General features: G+C 45.0%; 1 protein-coding gene across 1 annotated transcript in view; it reads right to left on the reverse strand.

The window, feature by feature from the left end:
* Window positions 1-407: 407 nt before the first annotated feature.
* LOC130494002 (uncharacterized) overlaps window positions 408-19935 on the reverse strand; it is a 49094-nt gene continuing 29566 nt past the window's right edge. The window contains 7 exon segments of the mRNA XM_056867636.1: window positions 408-925; window positions 7125-7157; window positions 9126-9229; window positions 10466-10488; window positions 17970-18200; window positions 18697-18792; window positions 19291-19494. Coding sequence (XP_056723614.1) covers window positions 408-925; window positions 7125-7157; window positions 9126-9229; window positions 10466-10488; window positions 17970-18200; window positions 18697-18792; window positions 19291-19494 — 1209 coding nt within the window.

Here is a 19935-nt window from a genome sequence, read left to right on the forward strand (position 1 = left end):
CAACTGCGATGAATGGAGCAGCCTTGACAGGGAGAGGCAATTTCCTCACAGGTGCTGCCCAGTGAAGCATAGAAAAGAGAAAGGCCAGAAGATCATCTTAAGACTTGCAGGGGCCTCTTTCTTCCTCTCCAAGGTCTTTGGTTGTTCCTCTTGGGCTTGAGAGGAATGGAGGCTGGAGAAGAATGGTGGAGGGGGGGGGGACGGACACCGACTATTCACAGCTCTCCTTGACAACAAGCCGGTTATTCTTTATGAACTGAAATGTGCCACTGTTGCTTTCAGAAATGAGACACAAATTTTAAAAAGGGAATGGAGGGAAAATGTGTCCCTTTTTACTCCAGTCAGTTTTGGGGTCTGGGAGCCCCGGAGAGGCCTCATTTGGTGCTCCTGGTGTGGAGAGAAGGGTCTTAAGGAGAGAGATTGAGGTGGCCTTTTCCCCACACCCGAAAGAAGGGCAGGAGGGTCTCTCCACGGAAGGGGGCTCCAGAGAACTCATGGATCAGGGATCCTCGGTCAGCGTCGAAAAAGGCCACTCGGCCCCCAGCGTAGTTCAGGCAGACGCGGATCCTCTTCGGCTCCCCGGTCAGGGACAGGGGAAGGATTTGGTCTGTTATGGCAGCCCTGTAGCAGCCCCCCCACTTCCCCACCTCCCAGATCCCTTCCTCAGTAACAAGCATGAACCCTCCCTTCCTCCCCACAGACTTTCTGGCCACCCCCACACGCCATTCTTCCTCACTTCCCACAAGGACTTCCCAGAAATGGCGGCCTGCTGTGAATCCCTCACGGCCCAGAACAGCAGCATATATGTGAAATCTCTCAGGATTGCTGGGCAGAAGTTGAGCTTTTTCTCCCCATCTCACGCTTTTCCGATCCTCAGACAGGACGAGTTGGGGATGGGCCATATCTGGATCCAGAGTCACATTTGCTGTTGGGGGAGGGAAATGAGGAGACAAGAAGAGAAGCATTTTCAGCCGGGAGATTTCTCCCCCTCTGCCCTGTTCTGCGTCCTCCTCCTGCTCCCACCTCTTCATAACCCTCTCCTGGATTTCACAGACTCTCCCACCTTCTCCTGATCTGCTAAAAGGCAGAGCAGCCTTCCTGGGGGCTTCAAGAAAAGGCAGATAAAATGCACAATAAAACCCCACAGGAGCACAACCCATTTCCTACCATATCCTACCCCAAGCAGGAAGAGAACTGGGCTTCCCCCAGGCAGTGTTAGTAGATTTCTAATAGGTATAGGTTACAGCCCATGTTTCTATTAGCAATGTGTAGGAAAAATGTGCTTCCCCTTTAAGAAAAGTGCGTGCTAGTTATTGTAGCCGAGGATGGGAACCTTAAGAAATCACAGGAGGATTGGCATTACCCAATCTCAAATTATACTACCATGCAGCCTGTCTAACCTGGATTACAGAATGGATAAAATATCCTAAATCTAGACATGTTATTCTAGAACGAGCGGATCTCGGACAAGGTTTTCATAAAGCGCTGTGGGATTCTACAACAAAAATTCAAAAAGACAAAGCACCAGAAGACTGCGATGTTAAAATAGCGTTATTGAAAGTGTGGAAAAAATACAAAAAGAGAATAAGTCCTTCTCCACCATCTATAATGTCGCCAATTGAAGCTTATCATGATAACGTCACACTGAAACCGGGTGTTCACTTTACCTACAATCAAATGATAGAGCCCACAGGAGAAATTAAGAGCCTGATTAAACTTCAAGAAAAATTTCAAAAATTGAATTGGCTGACCTATTTACAATTGAGGTCTAACTTACAAAAAGACTGCTTATACCCCCGGCCATTCCATGAACTAACAGAATTTGAGCAAACAATATCCAAAAATGACTCTCATTTATTAGGAAAAATTTATAAGCTTCTTTTGAAATATGATACAGAAGAAGAACAAGTGAAGATCAATATGATAAAATGGATGCAAAACTTTGGAGAAATGATCAATACGGATTTATGGGAAAAACTCTGCACTTCTGAAATGAAATATACCGTGTGCCAAGAAGTGAAAGAAAATTGGTATAAGACATTTTATAGATGGTATTTGACTCCCAATATGCTTTCCCAGATGACCACTTCCGGAAAAAGAGGCGCCTGCTGGAAATGTCAAGACACGGATGGCTCCTACTTCCATGTTTGGTGGACATGTCCAAAATTACAAATATATTGGGAAAAAATTCATCGTGAACTCCAGCTGATGTTAGATACCAAGATAACATTTGATTCTAAATTTTACTTACTCAGTATAGTGCCACCAAACCTGCCTTTAAAATTCCAGGATGTTTTCAAATATGCTACAACTGCAGCCAGAATAGTTCTGGCAAGAACCTGGAAACAAACTCATATACCCGAAACAGAAGACTGGAAAGAAAAACTGTTGGAATATGCCAGTATGGCTAAGATGACGTTCGAGTTAAATTTAAAGTTTAGTGAATCTACAGAGCAGTTTGATGAAAAGTGGGCGTCATTCTATACTTACATGTATTGCAACTAATTGAACGAAGTACGCTGGCTTAACCTTTAATAATTGGCTAAGTTTTATCTACTATGTTTTAACTAACTGTTAAGTAAATTCCGGATTTTTACATAATAGAACATTAATATGACACAAGTAGAATAACTGAACGATATTTTGCAATTATTTTTAACGCAGAAAATGTTTTATAATATATCATAAACGACCAATAATTTTTGTTGTTTACAACTGAGTTTATTTTATAATGTTGAATTGTTTTTATAAATATAACGCTTTACCCCTTCCTTTTTTTTCCTGTACCCCTCCAACTACATAAATAAAAATCTTATTAAAAAAAAAAAAAGAAATCACAGGAGAGGGCATTTACACAAACACCCAAATCACAGGAAAACGAGCAGAGGCACAGAGTGGGTTGAACGGGTCGGGGCTCTTAGTCCTGATCCGAGACACATCTCAAAACAGGCAATACCACTGAATGTGGCTTTCATTGAACAAAACACAAGAGACTGGAAGGGGGATCCCATTGCTTTCAGCCTGCCAGGGAGATAGATGTGTGCCTCAATTGGCATTCTGAAACATTTTAAATGGAGTTGGGGTAGCTGATGTATTTCAGTGAAAGAACAAAGATTGGCCTGAACGCAGCTTCTCAGGGAATGTCTCGTAAGGTAATATTACGGCAGCAGTAAAGTGGAGCTGATATCCTACCTGCACCCCTCAGAGGATGCCTGCGAGATCAGACCCTTCACACCACAGCCTGAAGAATCTGCCTTCCACCCTTCTGTCTTTTTAAAGGTTGTAACATCCAGCCTGATGAAGACGTCTGGTGTGCTTGAAAGCTTACACAATGTTTTGTGCCAATTTAAATAATAAATAATGAAGGTATTACATTAATTTTGTTCTTCGGTTCTTGTAGGTTATCCGGGTTGTGTGACCGTGGTCTTGGTATTTTCTTTCCTGATGTTTTGCCAGCAGCTGTGGCAGGCATCTTCAGAGGAGTAACACTGAAGGACAGTGTCTCTCAATGTCAAAGTGTGTTGGAAGAGGATGGACTCTCCCAGAACACCTTGAATCAAAAACACCCCGCTAATAGTTTATGTTCTTCACAGCATAGGAAACTTGGGGGAAGGAAGACAGAGCAGGATTTACATTCCCTTGAAACTCCTTCTCTCTTCCAGAGAGATACAGGTGCTTCGGCAGTGGTTTTCACACAGGGAAGGACTTGTGCAGTTTCCTTGTTGCTGGTGAAGCTACTGATAAAGCACAGCAAGAACAGGGCTTCTGCATGGAAGCCCCCCCCCCCATTTCCCTGCTCCAGTCCCCCAGTAGCACCCAAATCCCTTCATTAGACCAGCGGGACTTTGGCAATTTTTAAAAAAAAATCAGTAGTAGCATATCATTATAGTGATGCCTTTCCCTCTGTATCGTCACAACATAAAGGTCTAGATATTTATTTTTTAATGAAGGCTGGGAATTCAGGTACACGTGTTGGTAAAACATATCTATAATTTTGTTCTTCGGTTCTGGTAGGTTATCCAGGCTGTATGACCGTGGTCTTGGTATTTTCTTTCCTGACGTTTTGCCAGCAGCTGTGGCAGGCATCTTCAGAGGAGTAACACTGAAGGACAGTGTCTCTCAGTGTCAAGTGTGTAGGAAGAGTCCATCCCCTTCCAGCACACTTTGACGATGAGAGACACTGTCCTTCAGTGTTACTCCTCTGAAGATGCCTGCCCCAGCTGCTGGCAAAACGTCAGGAAATAAAATACCAAGACCACGGTCACACAGCCCGGATAACCTACAAGAACCGAAGAACTCTGACCGTGAAAGCCTTCGACAAAACTTTGTTCTTGTTTGGAGGTTTTTCATGGACCGCTATGGCTGTACAGGTTCTTCCTGGATCCCAAGAATGACATTTCTACTCAACCCAAACTTCAAGTATTTGTTCTAAAAATGATTTCCCCTAGAATCACGGAGTTGGAAGGGAACACCAGGGTCATCAAGTCCAACCCCCTGCACAATGCAGGAAATTCACAATTACTGCCCCACACCCCTAGTGACCAGAAGATGGCCAAGATGCCCTCCCTCTCATCATCTGCCTAAGGTCACAGAATCAGCATTGCTGACAGATGGCCATCTAACCTCTTCTGAAAAACCTCCAGGGAAGGAGAGCTTAATACCTCCTGAGGAAGCCTGTTCCACTGAGGAACCGCTCTGTTAGAAAATTCTTCCTAATGTCTAGACGGAAACTCTTTTGATTTAATTTCAACCCGCTGTTTCTGGTCCGACCTTCTGGGGCAACAGAAAACAATGCGGCACCATCCTCTATATGACAGTCCCTCGAGTACTTGAACATGGTTATCATATCCCCTCTCAGTCTTCTCCTCTTCAGGCTAAACATACCCAGCTCCTTCAACCTTTCCTCATAGGACTTGGTCTCCAAACCCCTCACCATCTTTGTTGCCCTCCTCTGGACACTCTCCAGCTTGCCTACATCTTTCTTAAATTGTGGTACCCAAACTGAGCACAGTACTCTAGGTGAGGTCTAACCAGAGCAGAGTAAAGCGATACCATCACTTCGCGTGATCTGGACACTATACTTCTGTTGATGCAGCCCAAGACCGCATTTGCCTTTTTAGCTACCTCATCACACTGCTGACTCATGTTCAGTGTTTGGTCTACTAAGACCCCATGATCCTTTTCACACACACTACTGCTCAGACAAGTCTCCCCCAGCCTATAATTATGCATTTGATTTTTCCTACCTAAATGCAGAACTTTACATTTGTCTTTGTTGAAGTGCATTTTATTAGTTCTAGCCTACTTCTCCAGCCTGTCAAGATCATCCTGCATCTTGGCTCTGTCTTCTACCGTATTTGCTACCCCTCCCAATTTAGTATCATCAGCAAATTTAATGAGCATTCCCTCTATTCCTTCATCCAAATCATTTATAAATGATTCTTCTCCTATCATTCAAGGTGTCTCCCAGAACACCTTGAATCAAAAACACCCCGCTAATAGTTTCTGTGCTTCACAGCATAGGAATCTTGGGGGAAGGAAGACAGAGCAAGATTTACATTCCCTTGAAACTCCTTGTCTCTTCTAGAGAGATCCAAGTGCTTCGGCAGTGGTTTTCACAGGGAAGGACTTGTGCAGTTTCCTTGTTGCTGGTGAACCTACTGATAAAGCACAGCAAGAACAGGGCTTCTGCATGGCAGGTCCCCCCCCCCCATTTCCCTGCTCCAGTCCCCCAGTAGAAAGTTTGAAGAAAACCTAGGATACTCCAGCAGGTGTACAAATGTGGTGGGGAAGCAGTGGGGAAAACCACTTCTCAAAACGGACAAACCCAGGGCAGATAATCTATGAAAAGATGGCCAGGATCAAGCTAGAATTTACAGAAATATCCTTAGTATTGAATTCATGCCCCCTCCCTGCTCCTGCGGAAGCAACTCATTGACAGCTCTGCAAAAACTAAGCCCTGTTGTGGTATCCTTGGTGGCAGCTGCAACATTACCAACTGGAAGCCCTTCTGCACTAGAGTTTCCATCACACAGCTATCAAATTCAAGCATGACCTACTCTGGGCGGGAAAAATCAATACCTCAAAAATGCTATTCTGATGCTTGCAAATTTGGCAGCACCAAAGGGTAAAAACTTTTTAAAGCAGGCATAACTTTTCAATGAGGCAGAACTGATTTGAAAGAAACTTTGCTGCCCTGCACGCACACACACACACACACACACAACTAATATCCTGGAGATCTCTCTTCAAAAACCAGTTCTGCAACTTTACTGAAAGCTTTTGTAAATGTTGGAGTTTACCATAAATCCTGTTTGAAAACATACTAATTTACAACAGCAAACAACTGACCCTACGCAAAAGGGAAAGAAACAGAGGTAAACCAGCATTCGACCTGCATACATGAATACGGCAAATGGAAGTTCCTGAACCCAGTTCACAGCACTAGAAAAACATCCGCCTTCCTTCTGTCTGTATTCACTCTAACATATACTCAGGAGACTGCCTCCTCCTGCCCAGAAGTGTGCATCCGAGTGACAGACGGGGAGGCGGAAGACCAAGCTGAAGAGGAGGTTTGTGAGTGACAGGCATGTCGTTCCAAATCTTCTCCCAAACATCAAACACAAATTATGTGTGAACAACTGGAAAACAGGACCCGAGCAGGCTGGACATCTGCCTTTAAATACTTCAATTCCAGAAACACAGCTTTTTTTAAAAAATGTGGGTCCAATACACAATTTGTAGCACCTTCAAACAAAGGAAAACCTGGAAAGCAGGTAGGGAAATTCGCTTGGGCTGAGCTCTCAACCTGGTCTGTGCTTCTCATGGGGAGGATTCTGAAAAGCCCTCAAGATCTGATGCCCAACAACCGTTCTCCCATCGTTTCAATATGGCGACAGGTAGGTGAAAGAGGCAGTTTCTCCCCTCAGAGTCCATCACCTCTTTCACCCTGACAGACCTCCTCAGAACAAGGAGGAACTGGCCGTGGCAGGGCGGGAGAGAAGTTGAGGAACAAAACAAGAGCGTCCAGTAATGTTATCTCTAGAAAAACACCCAGTAGAAGAATTGTAAGGTTAAGCTTTTTAGTTAAGAAATAATTGATCGGTGTATGAAGAAAAATATACCTTTCTGCACTTGAAGTCCAGAATCCAGAGTGTCTGAGGAAGCAAAAGAAACAAAAGTGAGCAGCAGACCCTTGTGCTGATCACAACTCTTGTGGCAAAAGCATGAGTAAATAATATTTCTCTTGGGGAAGGAAAGTGCCATGGTATAGCCCCACCTCATCTCAAAAGCTAAGCAGGTTGGTACTTAGATGACCAAAGAAGATTCTGCGGACTAAGGCAAAGGTATCTCTGCTTCTCACTTGCCTTGAAAACCTCTTCCTGGGGTTGCCATAAGTTGTTGTGACTTGATGGAACATGAGTACATATTTCTTCTGATTTTCAGCTGAAAGGTTAAGTAGAAGCTACTTCTGGGAAAATTATTTCCAAATTTCATTTCTTTTCATTAGTCACTTGGGAGTGACTGGAGATTCATTTCACCCATCTATAAAAAGGGCTGCAGGGTGGGGCTCCAGGAAATTACAGGCCAGCTAGTTTAACTTCTGTTCCAGGTAAATTGATGGAAAGCATCATTAAAGATAGAATTGTCAAGCATATAGAAGGCCAAGCCCCACTGAGCAAAAACCAACACAACTTCTGCAAAGGCTGGTCTGGTCTAGTCTCACTGACCTTTTTGGAAGTGTCAATAAGCATGTGGACAGGAAAGAGCCTGTGGCCATTGTGAATTTGGATTTCCAAAAGGCTTTTGACAAATTTCCCCACCAAAGACTACTAAGCAAACTTTATTGTTATGGGATAAGAGGATTGGGAGCTGGCTAAAAATTAGAAAACAGAGTAGGAATCAATGGTCAGTTCTCACAATGGAGGAATGTGAGCAGTGGGGTCCCTCAGGGATCTGTGTTGGGACTAAACTTGTGCAAAACAAAATCAGTAAATTTTGGGTTCGGGTTTATTGGGACCAAATTATTTTGGGAAACCCAAAATAAGCTGAATACTCATACCGGTAAATATAGGTATTCGGCTTATTTTTGGATTTCCTGAAAAAATCCGGCCCATTAGTCTATGGGGATTTTTTTCAAAGCTTCTCTGGGGGCACCTTTGGAGGTAGAGCCCCCATATTTGCATCGTCGCTTGAAGGGGCTCTCCTTGCATGAACCCCAAAGGTTGGTGAAGATTGGGTCAGGGGGTTCAATTGTATTGGGTCCTAAAGGGGTTACCTCCATCCTCCATGGAGAAACATAGTAAAGTAAGCAATTGGGAATCTGACCTGCCACTTCCAGACCCCATAAAACTGGACCCCCTGATCCAATCTTCACCAAATTTGGGGTTCATCCAAGGAGAGTCCCTCCAAGCAACGCTGCAAAAATGGGGGCTCTACCTCCAAAGACGCCCCCACAGGGGCTTCAGGGGAAAATCTCCATAGACTTTAGTGGCTGGGAATTGACCTACTTTCCCATCATTGCTTAGCATGGCCCCATTCAAAGCAATGATGGAAAACTAGGTCAGGCAACTGCCTTATGAGGAGCGGTTAAAACATTTATGTTTGTTTAGCTTAGAAAGAAGGTGATTAAGGGGAGATATGATAGAGGTCTATAAAATTATGCATGGTGTGGAGAGAGTGGACAGGGAGAAGCTTTTCTCCCTCTCATTGTAGCAGAACATGGGTTCAACTGCTGAAGTTGGAAGGTGAGATTCAAAACAGACAAAAAGGAAGTATTTCTTCACACAACGCATAGTTAGAATTATGGAACTCCCTGCCCCAGGATTGTGGTGATGGCTGCCAACTTGGAAGGCTTTAAGAGGGGAGTGGACATGTTCATGGAGGAGAGGGCTATTAATGGCTACTACTTAAAATGGATGCTAATCATGATGCATGCCTATTCTCTCCAGGATCAGAGGAGCATGCCAAATATATTCGGTACTGTGGAACACAGACAGGATGGTGCTGCTGCAGTTGTCTTGTTTGGGGGCTTCCTAGAGGCACCTGGTTGGCCACTGTGTGAACAGACTGCTGGACTTGATGAGCCTTGGTCTGATCCAGCAGGGCTTTTTAATGATCATTACCTTTGAATTGCTTCTTGATACCATCCAAAAGAGGATTTACATCCCAGACGCGCCACTTCAGTGCAAAAGCCACTGGATCCTCAAATGTCTCCTTATCTTCATACCTGGAGAAAATCATGTAAAGGTACCATCCGTCCAATTCAGACCCCCTCCCCCATGGTGGATCAGTGAAACAGAGAAAGGAATTGGCAGAAAGCTGAGAGACACAGGCTGAGGCTGAAAGCAGAAAAAGATGGGAGGTTCTTTGGAGAGCAACATCCACCTCACTATAGTTCCTGAGACACCAAAGTCACGCAGCCCTAGTGGGAGCTTTATAATGTCACATGACAATTCTTCTTCCTCTCAAACTACTTGGGGAGACTTAAAGAAGATGTGAATTTCCTGATCACCAGCTGTGTATTCCCCATCATGGGATGCTCAGCACGACAAATGCTTTATTTCTAAAGCCCTGTTGTTACCATGGCTGCCACATGGCTTTCTGACAGTGGGTTTCTTTGCCTCAATGGCTGATGTAGGAAAATAAAGTCAGTGGGTGGAGGAATCACTGCCATTCTCGCTTCGCCACAACCTTTAATGTGGGGCAATTGGCCAGTGTGGAAATAGCCAAGGACACATTGGAGTAGGAGCAGCACATTTAAAGGGCTATGTGGTTGCAGGAACACTGATGGAAACATGGCACACACACACACACACCAACTCCTGCTTCCTCATGTGTAGCCTCACCCGACCCTCCTTAACAAACGGAGCACATTGGATTGGGTTGGGTGGTCATCACCGTGTTCACCTCTAAAGTCCCCCCGCCCCACACAGCCAACCTCAATACCAACCAAGGCCTTATCTGGGCCAAATAAAGTTTCAAACTGCCATTTTGTGGAATTAATGTAGCTGAGGAAACTCAAACTCTGTATTTCCTGGGGTACTTTTCAGAAAGTGGCTTTGGAAGCAGCTGCCACCACAACTCAAGGATCTTCAGTGTGTGACTGAAGGTAAGATGCAACGCCCATTTTGTGGCTGGCTCCGCCTCCTGTGGCAGCCATTCTGGGTCAGCCACACCAGGGCATAATTCCAAAGGTGCCTGCAGCCTCAAAAAGGTTGGGGACTCCTCTTCTAGACAGGCACAGCTAGGTGTCAACCCAGATACCACCCCAATTGCTATTTCACTTCACGATTTCCTGTTGATGAAGCTCTGAGTTTAAGCTGTTTGCCACTGACAGATGGAGGTGCATCATCTTAATTTCACTTTATTTGGCCCACAGCCATGACCCTGAAGGACCATGTTCTTCACAGGATACCCAGACCCCTCCCAATGTTAAGAAGGTTAATGAGAAAGATCCACTTACCTCTGCAAGGTGCTTCTGGCATCCTAAAGAAAAAGGGCAGAGAAAGAGAAGGAAGTGAGACCTCAATGGTTGCTAAAAGGCCACACCAGGAAGACCCCCTCAGGCCCTGGGAGATTCTGCACTCTGGCCCTTTTCCTGTGTCCAGCTAGCAGACTCCACTTAAAGGCTGGGGGGCATCTCCATAAAAGTGGGAGAAAATCTCCATGAGGTTAATATCAACAAAGTGGAGACATTTTAGAGCAAAACTGGGTGATCTGCTCTGACGACTCAACAAGTCGTCAAAGGGATTTTTCCTCACATGCAGGAAAGCAGGAAGCCCTCAGATTAGGGTACGTAGTTCTTGTGGCCACCTGTGGACATAGAGGCATTCCCAGCAACATTTCGTGCCTCAGCCCCGCATTGCTGTTATTTTCCTTCTATTCATGATGGAGGGCATTTCACAGGTTTTTTAAAAAATACCTATGTTACAGTTGCATGGTAACAACATACCTAGGGTTGCCAGATCCAGGTTGGGAAATACCTGGATCCTGAGGAGGGCAGGGTTTGGGGAGGGACTTCATTGCCATAGAGTCCAATTGCCAAAGCGGTCATTTTCTCCAGGTGAACTGATCTTTATCGGCTGGAGATCTGATGTTATGACAGGCCCTGACATGATCATGGTATCTTGTGAACATGTGCAGAATTAATTCCATATAGAGCTTAAACACATCATACACATACAGAGGTTTGTATAATGTATAATGAAAGTCTGTGTCACTGTGTCATGCTGACAGGCAAGCTCTGTGTCAGGCTGACAGACTACTCTCAAGGTTAGCTCTATCAAAGCTAACTACTAAAGTTACTCTGGCTTTGTCCTTGAAGGGGCAGAGCTGAGCACCTTCCCTTGAAGGGGCAGCGTAAAGTCGCCTTTCTGACTCAGCTGCCAGATGTCAGAATCTCAAAGGCCTTTTCAAGGTCTCAATAGCTGAAATTGTGCTATTGAGGCATTACAGTTCTCTTAAGATAAGAGTAATATGCTTTCTTACCTTCTGAAGGCTATGCAGCCAAATGTAAACAAAACACTTTGCAAAGTGACAATGTCAGCTATAATTGTGTTTCATGAGTTATATAGTTAAACGTTGTGCTACAGATTTCTAAGTAGTCTCATTTAATGCGTATAGTCCTAACAAAGAGGATGGTATAGAAATTAAATATGTAACGTGATCATGTAACTCAGAAATGAGTATTTATACTTTAGGCACAGAGGACTGAAAGGGAAGGATGTCCATATTTGGACAATAAGATATCAGAGGACAGGAGCAGATGCCACTAAGCTCCTGGTATCTGATAAGAGAGAATAAAGGTACCCTTTTGAAGGATAAGGAAGAGGGGATAAAGGAACACTCTTAATGGGTCTAGAAACTGTATAAATACCAGCCACAGTACAGCTGGCACTTTAGAGTTCTATGGCTGGCAGACTGCAGCTGTCTGGTGTAGCACCTCCATCTCAAAAGGCTTGAGATGTAAAACATTGAAACTCTGTTCTTGCGTGGACAGTAGTTCTCAGATATCTTGAAGTATCAAGATCTGGATATTTCAACATATCTTACTTACAGTCTTCTTGTGAGACTGCTCTATTCCTAGAAGAGGATAGAGACCCTTAGAATTCCTATTCTTTGAATAGGAATCTAAGTGCAGTGATCTTTTCATGTATTGGAACACTGAGAGTCCATCAGATTTATGGATTCTTACAAACTAAGCCTATTTGGCTTACCAATGCTAAGAAGCATCCTGAATACAGGGCTAATAGCTAGATCTCTGAGACTGTGTCAGAACGTCCTTGTGAGGGCCATGTGTTTCTGACTTCTCCATGTTCTCTGTATCAACCTCTTTGAACTCGTAAAAGCAGTTCACACCTCCCTGTGCCTTCCTGGGTCTCCCGTCTTATCCATCTTGCCCAGGTGTCACCTCTCCCTCCCCTGCTGCGCATCCTGTCTTCACTCCCTCGGGCCGAGTCCGGCCTTGAAGTGCTGATAGCCCTCACTGTCTCTCTGGGACTGTTTGATGTTTTGTATTGCACCGATTTGTCTTGTAACTTCCCATGCCTGGCATGTGAACCTTTATGCCCTGAAGTAGATAAATACTGTAACCCCGATAAGCTAGCCACTTGCAACTTTGAATCCGTGACTGTCTGCTCTATCTGAAGCCTTCAATAAATCTTTTGTTTCTGCACGCAAGTCTGAGCAATTGATTTGGCGAAGTTAGCCCAGCTAGGTTGGGGACTCTCACATTAAGTTGCGAGTCGCTAGCTAGGTATGGAGCAATGGGAGTCCTGGTGGGTGCAGGGGGGGAAACTCTATGTTCCGTCCTCCCTTCGCAAGGAGGTTCTGGGCCTGGTCCACGGAGCCAAACTAGCTGGTCACTTTGGATTTGTCAAGACATTGCATTTGGTAAGGCGGCAGTTCTGGTGGCCGAGCATGAGGGCGGATGTGGAACTGTACGTGCGTAGCTGCCCCATTTGCGCCACTGCCAAAAACAGGATGGGTAAAACCCCAGGACTTCTGAAGCCTTTGGAAACCCCCACCCGGCCATGGGAGGTAATCGCCATGGATTTCATTACTGATCTACCTCCCAGCCGGGGCAAGACCGTACTATGGGTAATCACAGATCTTTTTTCCAAACAGGTCCACTTTGTTCCATGCGCTGGGCTCCCGTCGGCTCAGGGGTTGGCCAAAATGTTTGTCACTCATGTCCTCAGACTTCACTCGGTCCCTAGGAAGGTCCTCTCCGACAGGGGGGTCCAGTTCGTCGCCAAATTTTGGCGGTCCTTCCTGAAACTGATGGGAGTGGGGGAACAAGGTCTCTCGTCTGCCTACCACCCTCAAACGGATGGTCAAACCGAACGGGTTAATGCTGTGGTCGAATGTTACCTCCGTTGCTATGTCAATTACCATCAGGATGACTGGGTGGACCTGTTACCCTTCGCTGAATATGCTTACAACAACGCCCCCCACTCCTCCACGGGATTTAGCCCTTTTCAAGTGGTGTACGGGACCGATTTCGGCCCTTTTGGTTCCGCCCCCGTCACCCCCGAACTCGAGGCAGTTCCCGAAATGCAAAGCTGGGTACAGGCAGTCAGTTCTACTTGGCCCTGGTTACAAAAGAACCTCGAACGGGCCAAGCGTAAATACAAGGAACAGGCCGACAAACACCGGTCCCCGGGATGGGAACTCAAGGTGGGAGAACAGGTTTATCTCTCCACTAAGAACCTGCGTTCTCTCCGTCCCTGTAAGAAACTCAATGACCGCTATGTGGGTCCCTTCCCCATCACCCGGGTAATCAATGAAGTCGCTGTGGAATTGAACTTACCCAAGACCCTTCGGGGTATTCACCCCGTTTTCCACATCAGTCTACTCAAGCCGTTCATTTCCGCTCCCCAGTTCCACCCCCCTCCCAAACCTGAGGTGCCGACTGTTGTGGGAGGGGATACCCATTTGGAAGTATCCAAATGGAATTCCAAATGGAAAAAAGGAAAACTGTTCTATTTCGTACAATGGAAACATCTGGGTCCTGCACACGATGAATGGGTTGCAGCCCCCCATATGGCAGCCCCCCGCCTCATACACGAATTCCATTGCGCTTATCCCGATAAGCCTCGGCCTCCCGACCTCGCGGGAGGGGGGCCTTAAGGGGGGCAGAATGTGAGGGCCATGTGTTTCTGACTTCTCCATGTTCTCTGTATCAACCTCTTTGAACTCGTAAAAGCAGTTCACACCTCCCTGTGCCTTCCTGGGTCTCCCGTCTTATCCATCTTGCCCAGGTGTCACCTCTCCCTCCCCTGCTGCGCATCCTGTCTTCACTCCCTCGGGCCGAGTCCGGCCTTGAAGTGCTGATAGCCCTCACTGTCTCTCTGGGACTGTTTGATGTTTTGTATTGCACCGATTTGTCTTGTAACTTCCCATGCCTGGCATGTGAACCTTTATGCCCTGAAGTAGATAAATACTGTAACCCCGATAAGCTAGCCACTTGCAACTTTGAATCCGTGACTGTCTGCTCTATCTGAAGCCTTCAATAAATCTTTTGTTTCTGCACGCAAGTCTGAGCAATTGATTTGGCGAAGTTAGCCCAGCTAGGTTGGGGACTCTCACAGTCCTCTACTTAACAGAGGGACTTCTGAACCTCCTCAGAGCAAGAGACCAGAGAAGGGAAAGGAGACTCTCTGTACTCTGTGAGATATGCACAATGCACATACACAGATTGGCACAGTCAAAGAGACTGTAAATAGCTTTAAGCTAACACATAGTATTTATATATTCAGCATTGCTGTCTAAAACTAGAAAGAGCATGCATAGCATGTACATACACAATGCCTGATTTTAATGATGATCAGTTAAGAATATTAATAGAAGTCTTTAAAGGATTCAAGACTTAGCAAATACAGATACTCTGGGATAACTTCATATGTTCTCATAGAGCTTAGACTCTTAAAGGACTCCAGATGACACAGATGACACAGCAAGGTATAGTGTGTCTTCTGTACAGAAATGTTATGATGTTTTGAATGGTTTAAGTTAGGATGCTTCTAACCAAATCTTTCTCCAAAGAATTAACTATATTTTGACAGGATTTCTGTAACCTTATATTCTGAATGAAGGTGCATTGCACTAAGGATACTTTATGAATATATTCTGACTAAAATACTCCTTTATGGAGGCATAGAGAATGTGAATGATTACTTGCTACATAAACATGTTTAAGACTAATGATGTCTATCCTTATATGATATTTTAAGGCTTTGCAACCAAAAAGCATATATTGTATAATGTAAATAAATGTGTTTTTTATATATACTTCTACTCTTGTCCATTATTATAAATTTATTGGCGTGTTCAAGAGATGTCCTAGAAGCAATAACAAGTTTCTAGGAACCGTTGATTCCGGTCTAGTGGTGTCTCGCTGAATAGATAACTCCATTTCTCAGTAAATGGTACATTCTAAGAGTGTAGGCACTTAACGGCCCGAACCGCGACAATGTAATAACAGCATACCTCCAGCCACCACCTGGAGGTTGAGCAAAAGAAAATTAGGCAGCACAGTGGCCAAATAAATACAGTATGACAAAAGACTCTGCTCTGTATAATCTCACTTTTGCTACTTTGTAATATATTACTGCATAAACAAACTCAAGCAGACATCAAACATTTAACATAGGGAATGACATTGACTAATAGTTGTAACAAAAAAACACTACAAGCCCTTATACTGTAGCCCTATTTGGGAACTGTACGGTGCCAACTTAGTAGCAGTATAGCATGTGGAGAAGAGAAATATACATGTGGCCAATTCCTGCACTTGCTTAGGACACAAAAAGGAAAGTCTGGTTGCTAATCCCTTTCAAACGTCTTCATCAGTCGCCTGTAATTAGGTGCCAGGATGAAATTGACCAGTAGAAGCTCCACCTTAGAATCATAGAATCATAGTGTTGGAAGGGGCCACCAGGGTCATCTAGTCCAACTCCCTGAACAAAGCAGGAAACTAACAACTACCTCCCCCCAACTACCCAACAACTACCTCCCCAACGTTCCTTTGTCCTTTCGGAGCAACACTTTTCAGCAAACTGCTTTAAGGCACTCAGTGCCTAGAACTATAACAAGAAAAATCAGCTATGTCTCATTTTATGGAATTAATGAAGGACAGAGACACTGTCCTTCAGTGTTACTCCTCTGAAGATGCCTGCCACAGCTGCTGGCGAAACGTCAGGAAAGAAAATACCAAGACCAAGGTCACAAAGCCCGGATAACCTACAAGAACCGACACTTGACAGCCATTGCATCTATGGTGACCTAATACTCTCGGGGTTGATTTTCTAATAATATTATCAGTGTGTATTAAACTGTCTCTGATAGAAGAGGTTTTCCTGAGCCCCAATCTTGGCGGCTCCTACAGCCCGGAATGTTCTGTAATAAATTTCAATGTTTGAATATGACTCTTCTGAGGTTCTTGGTTAAAGGCGTATATTTGTCAGGCCTGCATTCCTCTGCTCACAGCAGCCTGTCAAACTGAGAATGTTTTGCTTTCGGAGCCTCTCAAGGTCTGTTGAATTCCTGTTCCAGCGCTATCTCCCGTGGGAATGGCTCCTCGTTGGGAGGGGGGTACCAGGACCCGTTGTGACTCATGCTTTCCAATATAGGCCTTGTACTATGCTATCCGTTCCCAGTCGTGCCAATTTACCTGTTAGCTCTGCAAACCTGTATGTTTTCCAATAAATCAGCTCTCTTTTGGACTTCTTGTCTGTGGAGGCTGTTTGTGGGATTACCACGGGGACAAGTGCTCACAATATTGCAAAGAGGCTATGATGTTGTGCCAAACAGTCCTAGAGCTGTTGGTGAATAATGACCCTGTCTTGTTTGTCAGCCCTTGCCTTAGCGGCTCTTACAACAGTCTCCGAGTACCCCCTCGCCACTAAAGACCTAAGACAGATTAGAGGCTGAATGTTCATAGTCATCAAGAAATGTGGAGTTCCTTTTCAATCTTCAGAATTGCCCATAGGGCACTCTAGTAGTGCGTCCCTTTAAAAAAGTAACTTGACAAAAACGCCCTACCTCATTTTGGTTCCTTTCACCCTGACCACTTAAAGCAAAATTTGCCCTACGGGCAGTGATATATTTCAAAGTAGCAAAAGTGAGATTATGCAGAGCAGAGTCTTTTGTCATACTGTATTTATTTGGCCACCGTGCTGTCGAATTTTCTTTTGGTCAGCTAATGTTAGCATGAAAAAAAATTTTTTTACCACCTGGAGGTTGGCAACCCCAAACATACCGGTCCCAGCTTTCATATTTTTTTCTACTGTTGTCGTAGAGTTATAACTAGAAATGTGCAGCCTGCACTTTACATCCTCTAAAATAAAAGCTAGGAATTAGTGCAACAGATCATTATGTTACAATGCTATAGCAATCTATCCATTGCCTCTTTCTGTAAAACCTGAGAAAAGCCCTCTGATAGGGGCAGAGATGGTGTCCTCAGCGACTGAGGGAAGAGACAAACTCTGTCACCTTTAAAGGGCTTCTCTCCCCCCCACTTTCCCCTGCAATGTTGCCATATAGCTCAGAAGGGAAAGGGGGGGGTCTGGGCACAAATAACATATTGACAGGAGCAAGCACAGTGGTGCCAGAAACAGTTGTGTGGATGCCATTCCTCTACCACCTGTTTTTCCTTTTGTGTGTGTGTGTGCATTTTTGCACACCTATCTGCAAGCAACCAGTATAAGCTGCATTCCCTGCCCCCCACAGCCATCCGCCTTTAAAAACTTTCTGTGAAAAATCTAGCCTATGACCCTCGTTCCTGGTTGTTTGGAAAGAAGAACCTGTGAAAAGGGCTCTGGAGGGAGCAGCATTTCCAGAGGGTGGAGTTCTGCATGGCCACTGCCCCTGGGTGGAAATGAAATGGGGCAGGAGGAGGCACAGAAAGGGTTTGGAGGCAGCCTCCTCCCAAAGGGAAGCCTGAGCTGTTCCTGCCACACTCTCACCTGCAGGAATTCACTGGCTGGCTGCTGACACTTCTCCTCCATCTCCCAGATGAGGCTGTCCAGAAAGGAGAGTTCCTCAGACAGTTCGGCCAGGTGCTGGTCCCTGTTTCCTGCCACCTCCTTCTCCAGTTCTTCCATCTGGGCCAGCACAAGCTTCTCCTGCTTATCCAGAAACTTATGCAGTTGCCTGAACTTGGTAACTGTCTCCTGCCGCTCTCCTTTGGTTTGCTTCTGAGATGGGAAAAAGAAGGAAAGTAGAATACAGCCAGTCTTTGCAGTGGGAAGAGGGACCTTAGCAGACTCCTATTAGAAGGGCACGTTTTATTTTCCCAGAGATCGCATCAACATTGGGTAGGAAAACAAAAAGAATCAGAAGGATCCATCCAAAGTACACATGAATTATCTCTGCATTATTTTCTTCTCGGAGTGGTTTTACTTTACAAAACTCAAACATGTGCTGCAGCTTCTCACATCTCTCTCCCCTATGCATAGACACTATGGTTATTTCCAGAATCCTTTTTATTGCAGAGCTATAAGATGTTCACCTTAATATTCACAAAAGTTCTTTCTAAGTGGTCTTCATTAACTTTTCTGTGGGAAACCAGACCATTCCAAATGGAAAGGGACTGCCTTCTTGCTTGAATTTTCTGCATTTTGTACTCAGTATTCCCTTTCCCCCACATACATTTCCATTGTCTGTTCACCTCCCAACAATAAGGACACTTACAAGCAGGTCCTGGCTTTCCTTCACTATGCTGGGTTCATACGCCAGAATTTTTTTCTTCTCCTTCCGCAGAATCTCCATACAATTGCAGAACTGATCCTGGAGGGGAGAAAGTCCCAAAATTGAAGTTCCCTCCTTTTACTATAAATCATAAAGCAAAACTGTCACCAAAGCTCAAATCAGATATAAGTGCAGGATGTCCCGCCCCGTGCAACCCCTGGCAAGAGGGTTAGAAGCAACTCCAGGCTAAAAATTTTGTTTTAAAAGGACAAATATCGTGTGTGGAGGGGAGAGACAGTTAATTCTTCTACCAATAGGCTGCTGCCCCCTGGTGGCTCGGCAGGACAATCAGTTGGTCAACACAGCCAGCCCTGAAGAGCGCCAACGTCCCAACATCACCCCCTGACACAAAGGGAGGGCAATTAGGAAGGAAGCAGCCAAGCCAGGAGATGGGCAACAAAGAGATGTTGTCATTCCTCATTTGGGCCCAAGACCCAAGCATTTCCCTACAAAGAATGCCATGGGGCACTCAGGAATGCAGCTAGAAAGGATCCAGACATGATCTTCCCCACCATCATCCACTTGTCGATTTCTGACCTTGTACTCTTGGGAAGCCTCCTCCACAGGAATGATTTCATGATGTTTGTGCTCCTGGGACTGGCCACAGACCGCACAGATGAGGGCTTCATCGTCCTTGCAGAAGAGCTTCAGTGGCTCCTGGTGCTTCTGGCAAACTCTCTCCTTTCTAGTTGCCGAGATTGTCTGATGCCAAAAACAAAAGAACCATGTTGGTTTTATTTTATCCCCATATTTTTGATCACTCACTCTCTCTGTACTTGTAAATATTGGACATAATCGGTGACTTATTCAGAAAAAATATATTGGATAGGAAAGAGATATAACCAAGCTTTTATTGATCCTTCAAATTCCTTTGAAAGCCAATGAATTAAGAACAATTCCTGGTTCAAAGTAAACCACACACTCCCTGCATCTACTTTGCCAGTCAGCATATCCACCCCTAGATCCTCAGCTGGTGGCTCCCCTCTCCTCTAGCAACGAGATTTCAAGTAGCATCTGAGGCTGTTGTATAAGGAGGAAACCAATAACTAAGAAAATTGAAAAATCCTGGCCCAAATATTTTTCAAAACATATCCAGGTTGTTTTCAATGAAAGTGATGGTTTACTCCAGGGGTCGCCCAACCTTTAAAGCCTGCGGGTACCTTTGGAACTTTGAGAGAGGCT

Source organism: Euleptes europaea, chromosome 1, assembly GCF_029931775.1.
Source record: "Euleptes europaea isolate rEulEur1 chromosome 1, rEulEur1.hap1, whole genome shotgun sequence".
In the NCBI taxonomy this organism is placed as follows: Eukaryota; Metazoa; Chordata; class Lepidosauria; order Squamata; family Sphaerodactylidae; genus Euleptes; species Euleptes europaea.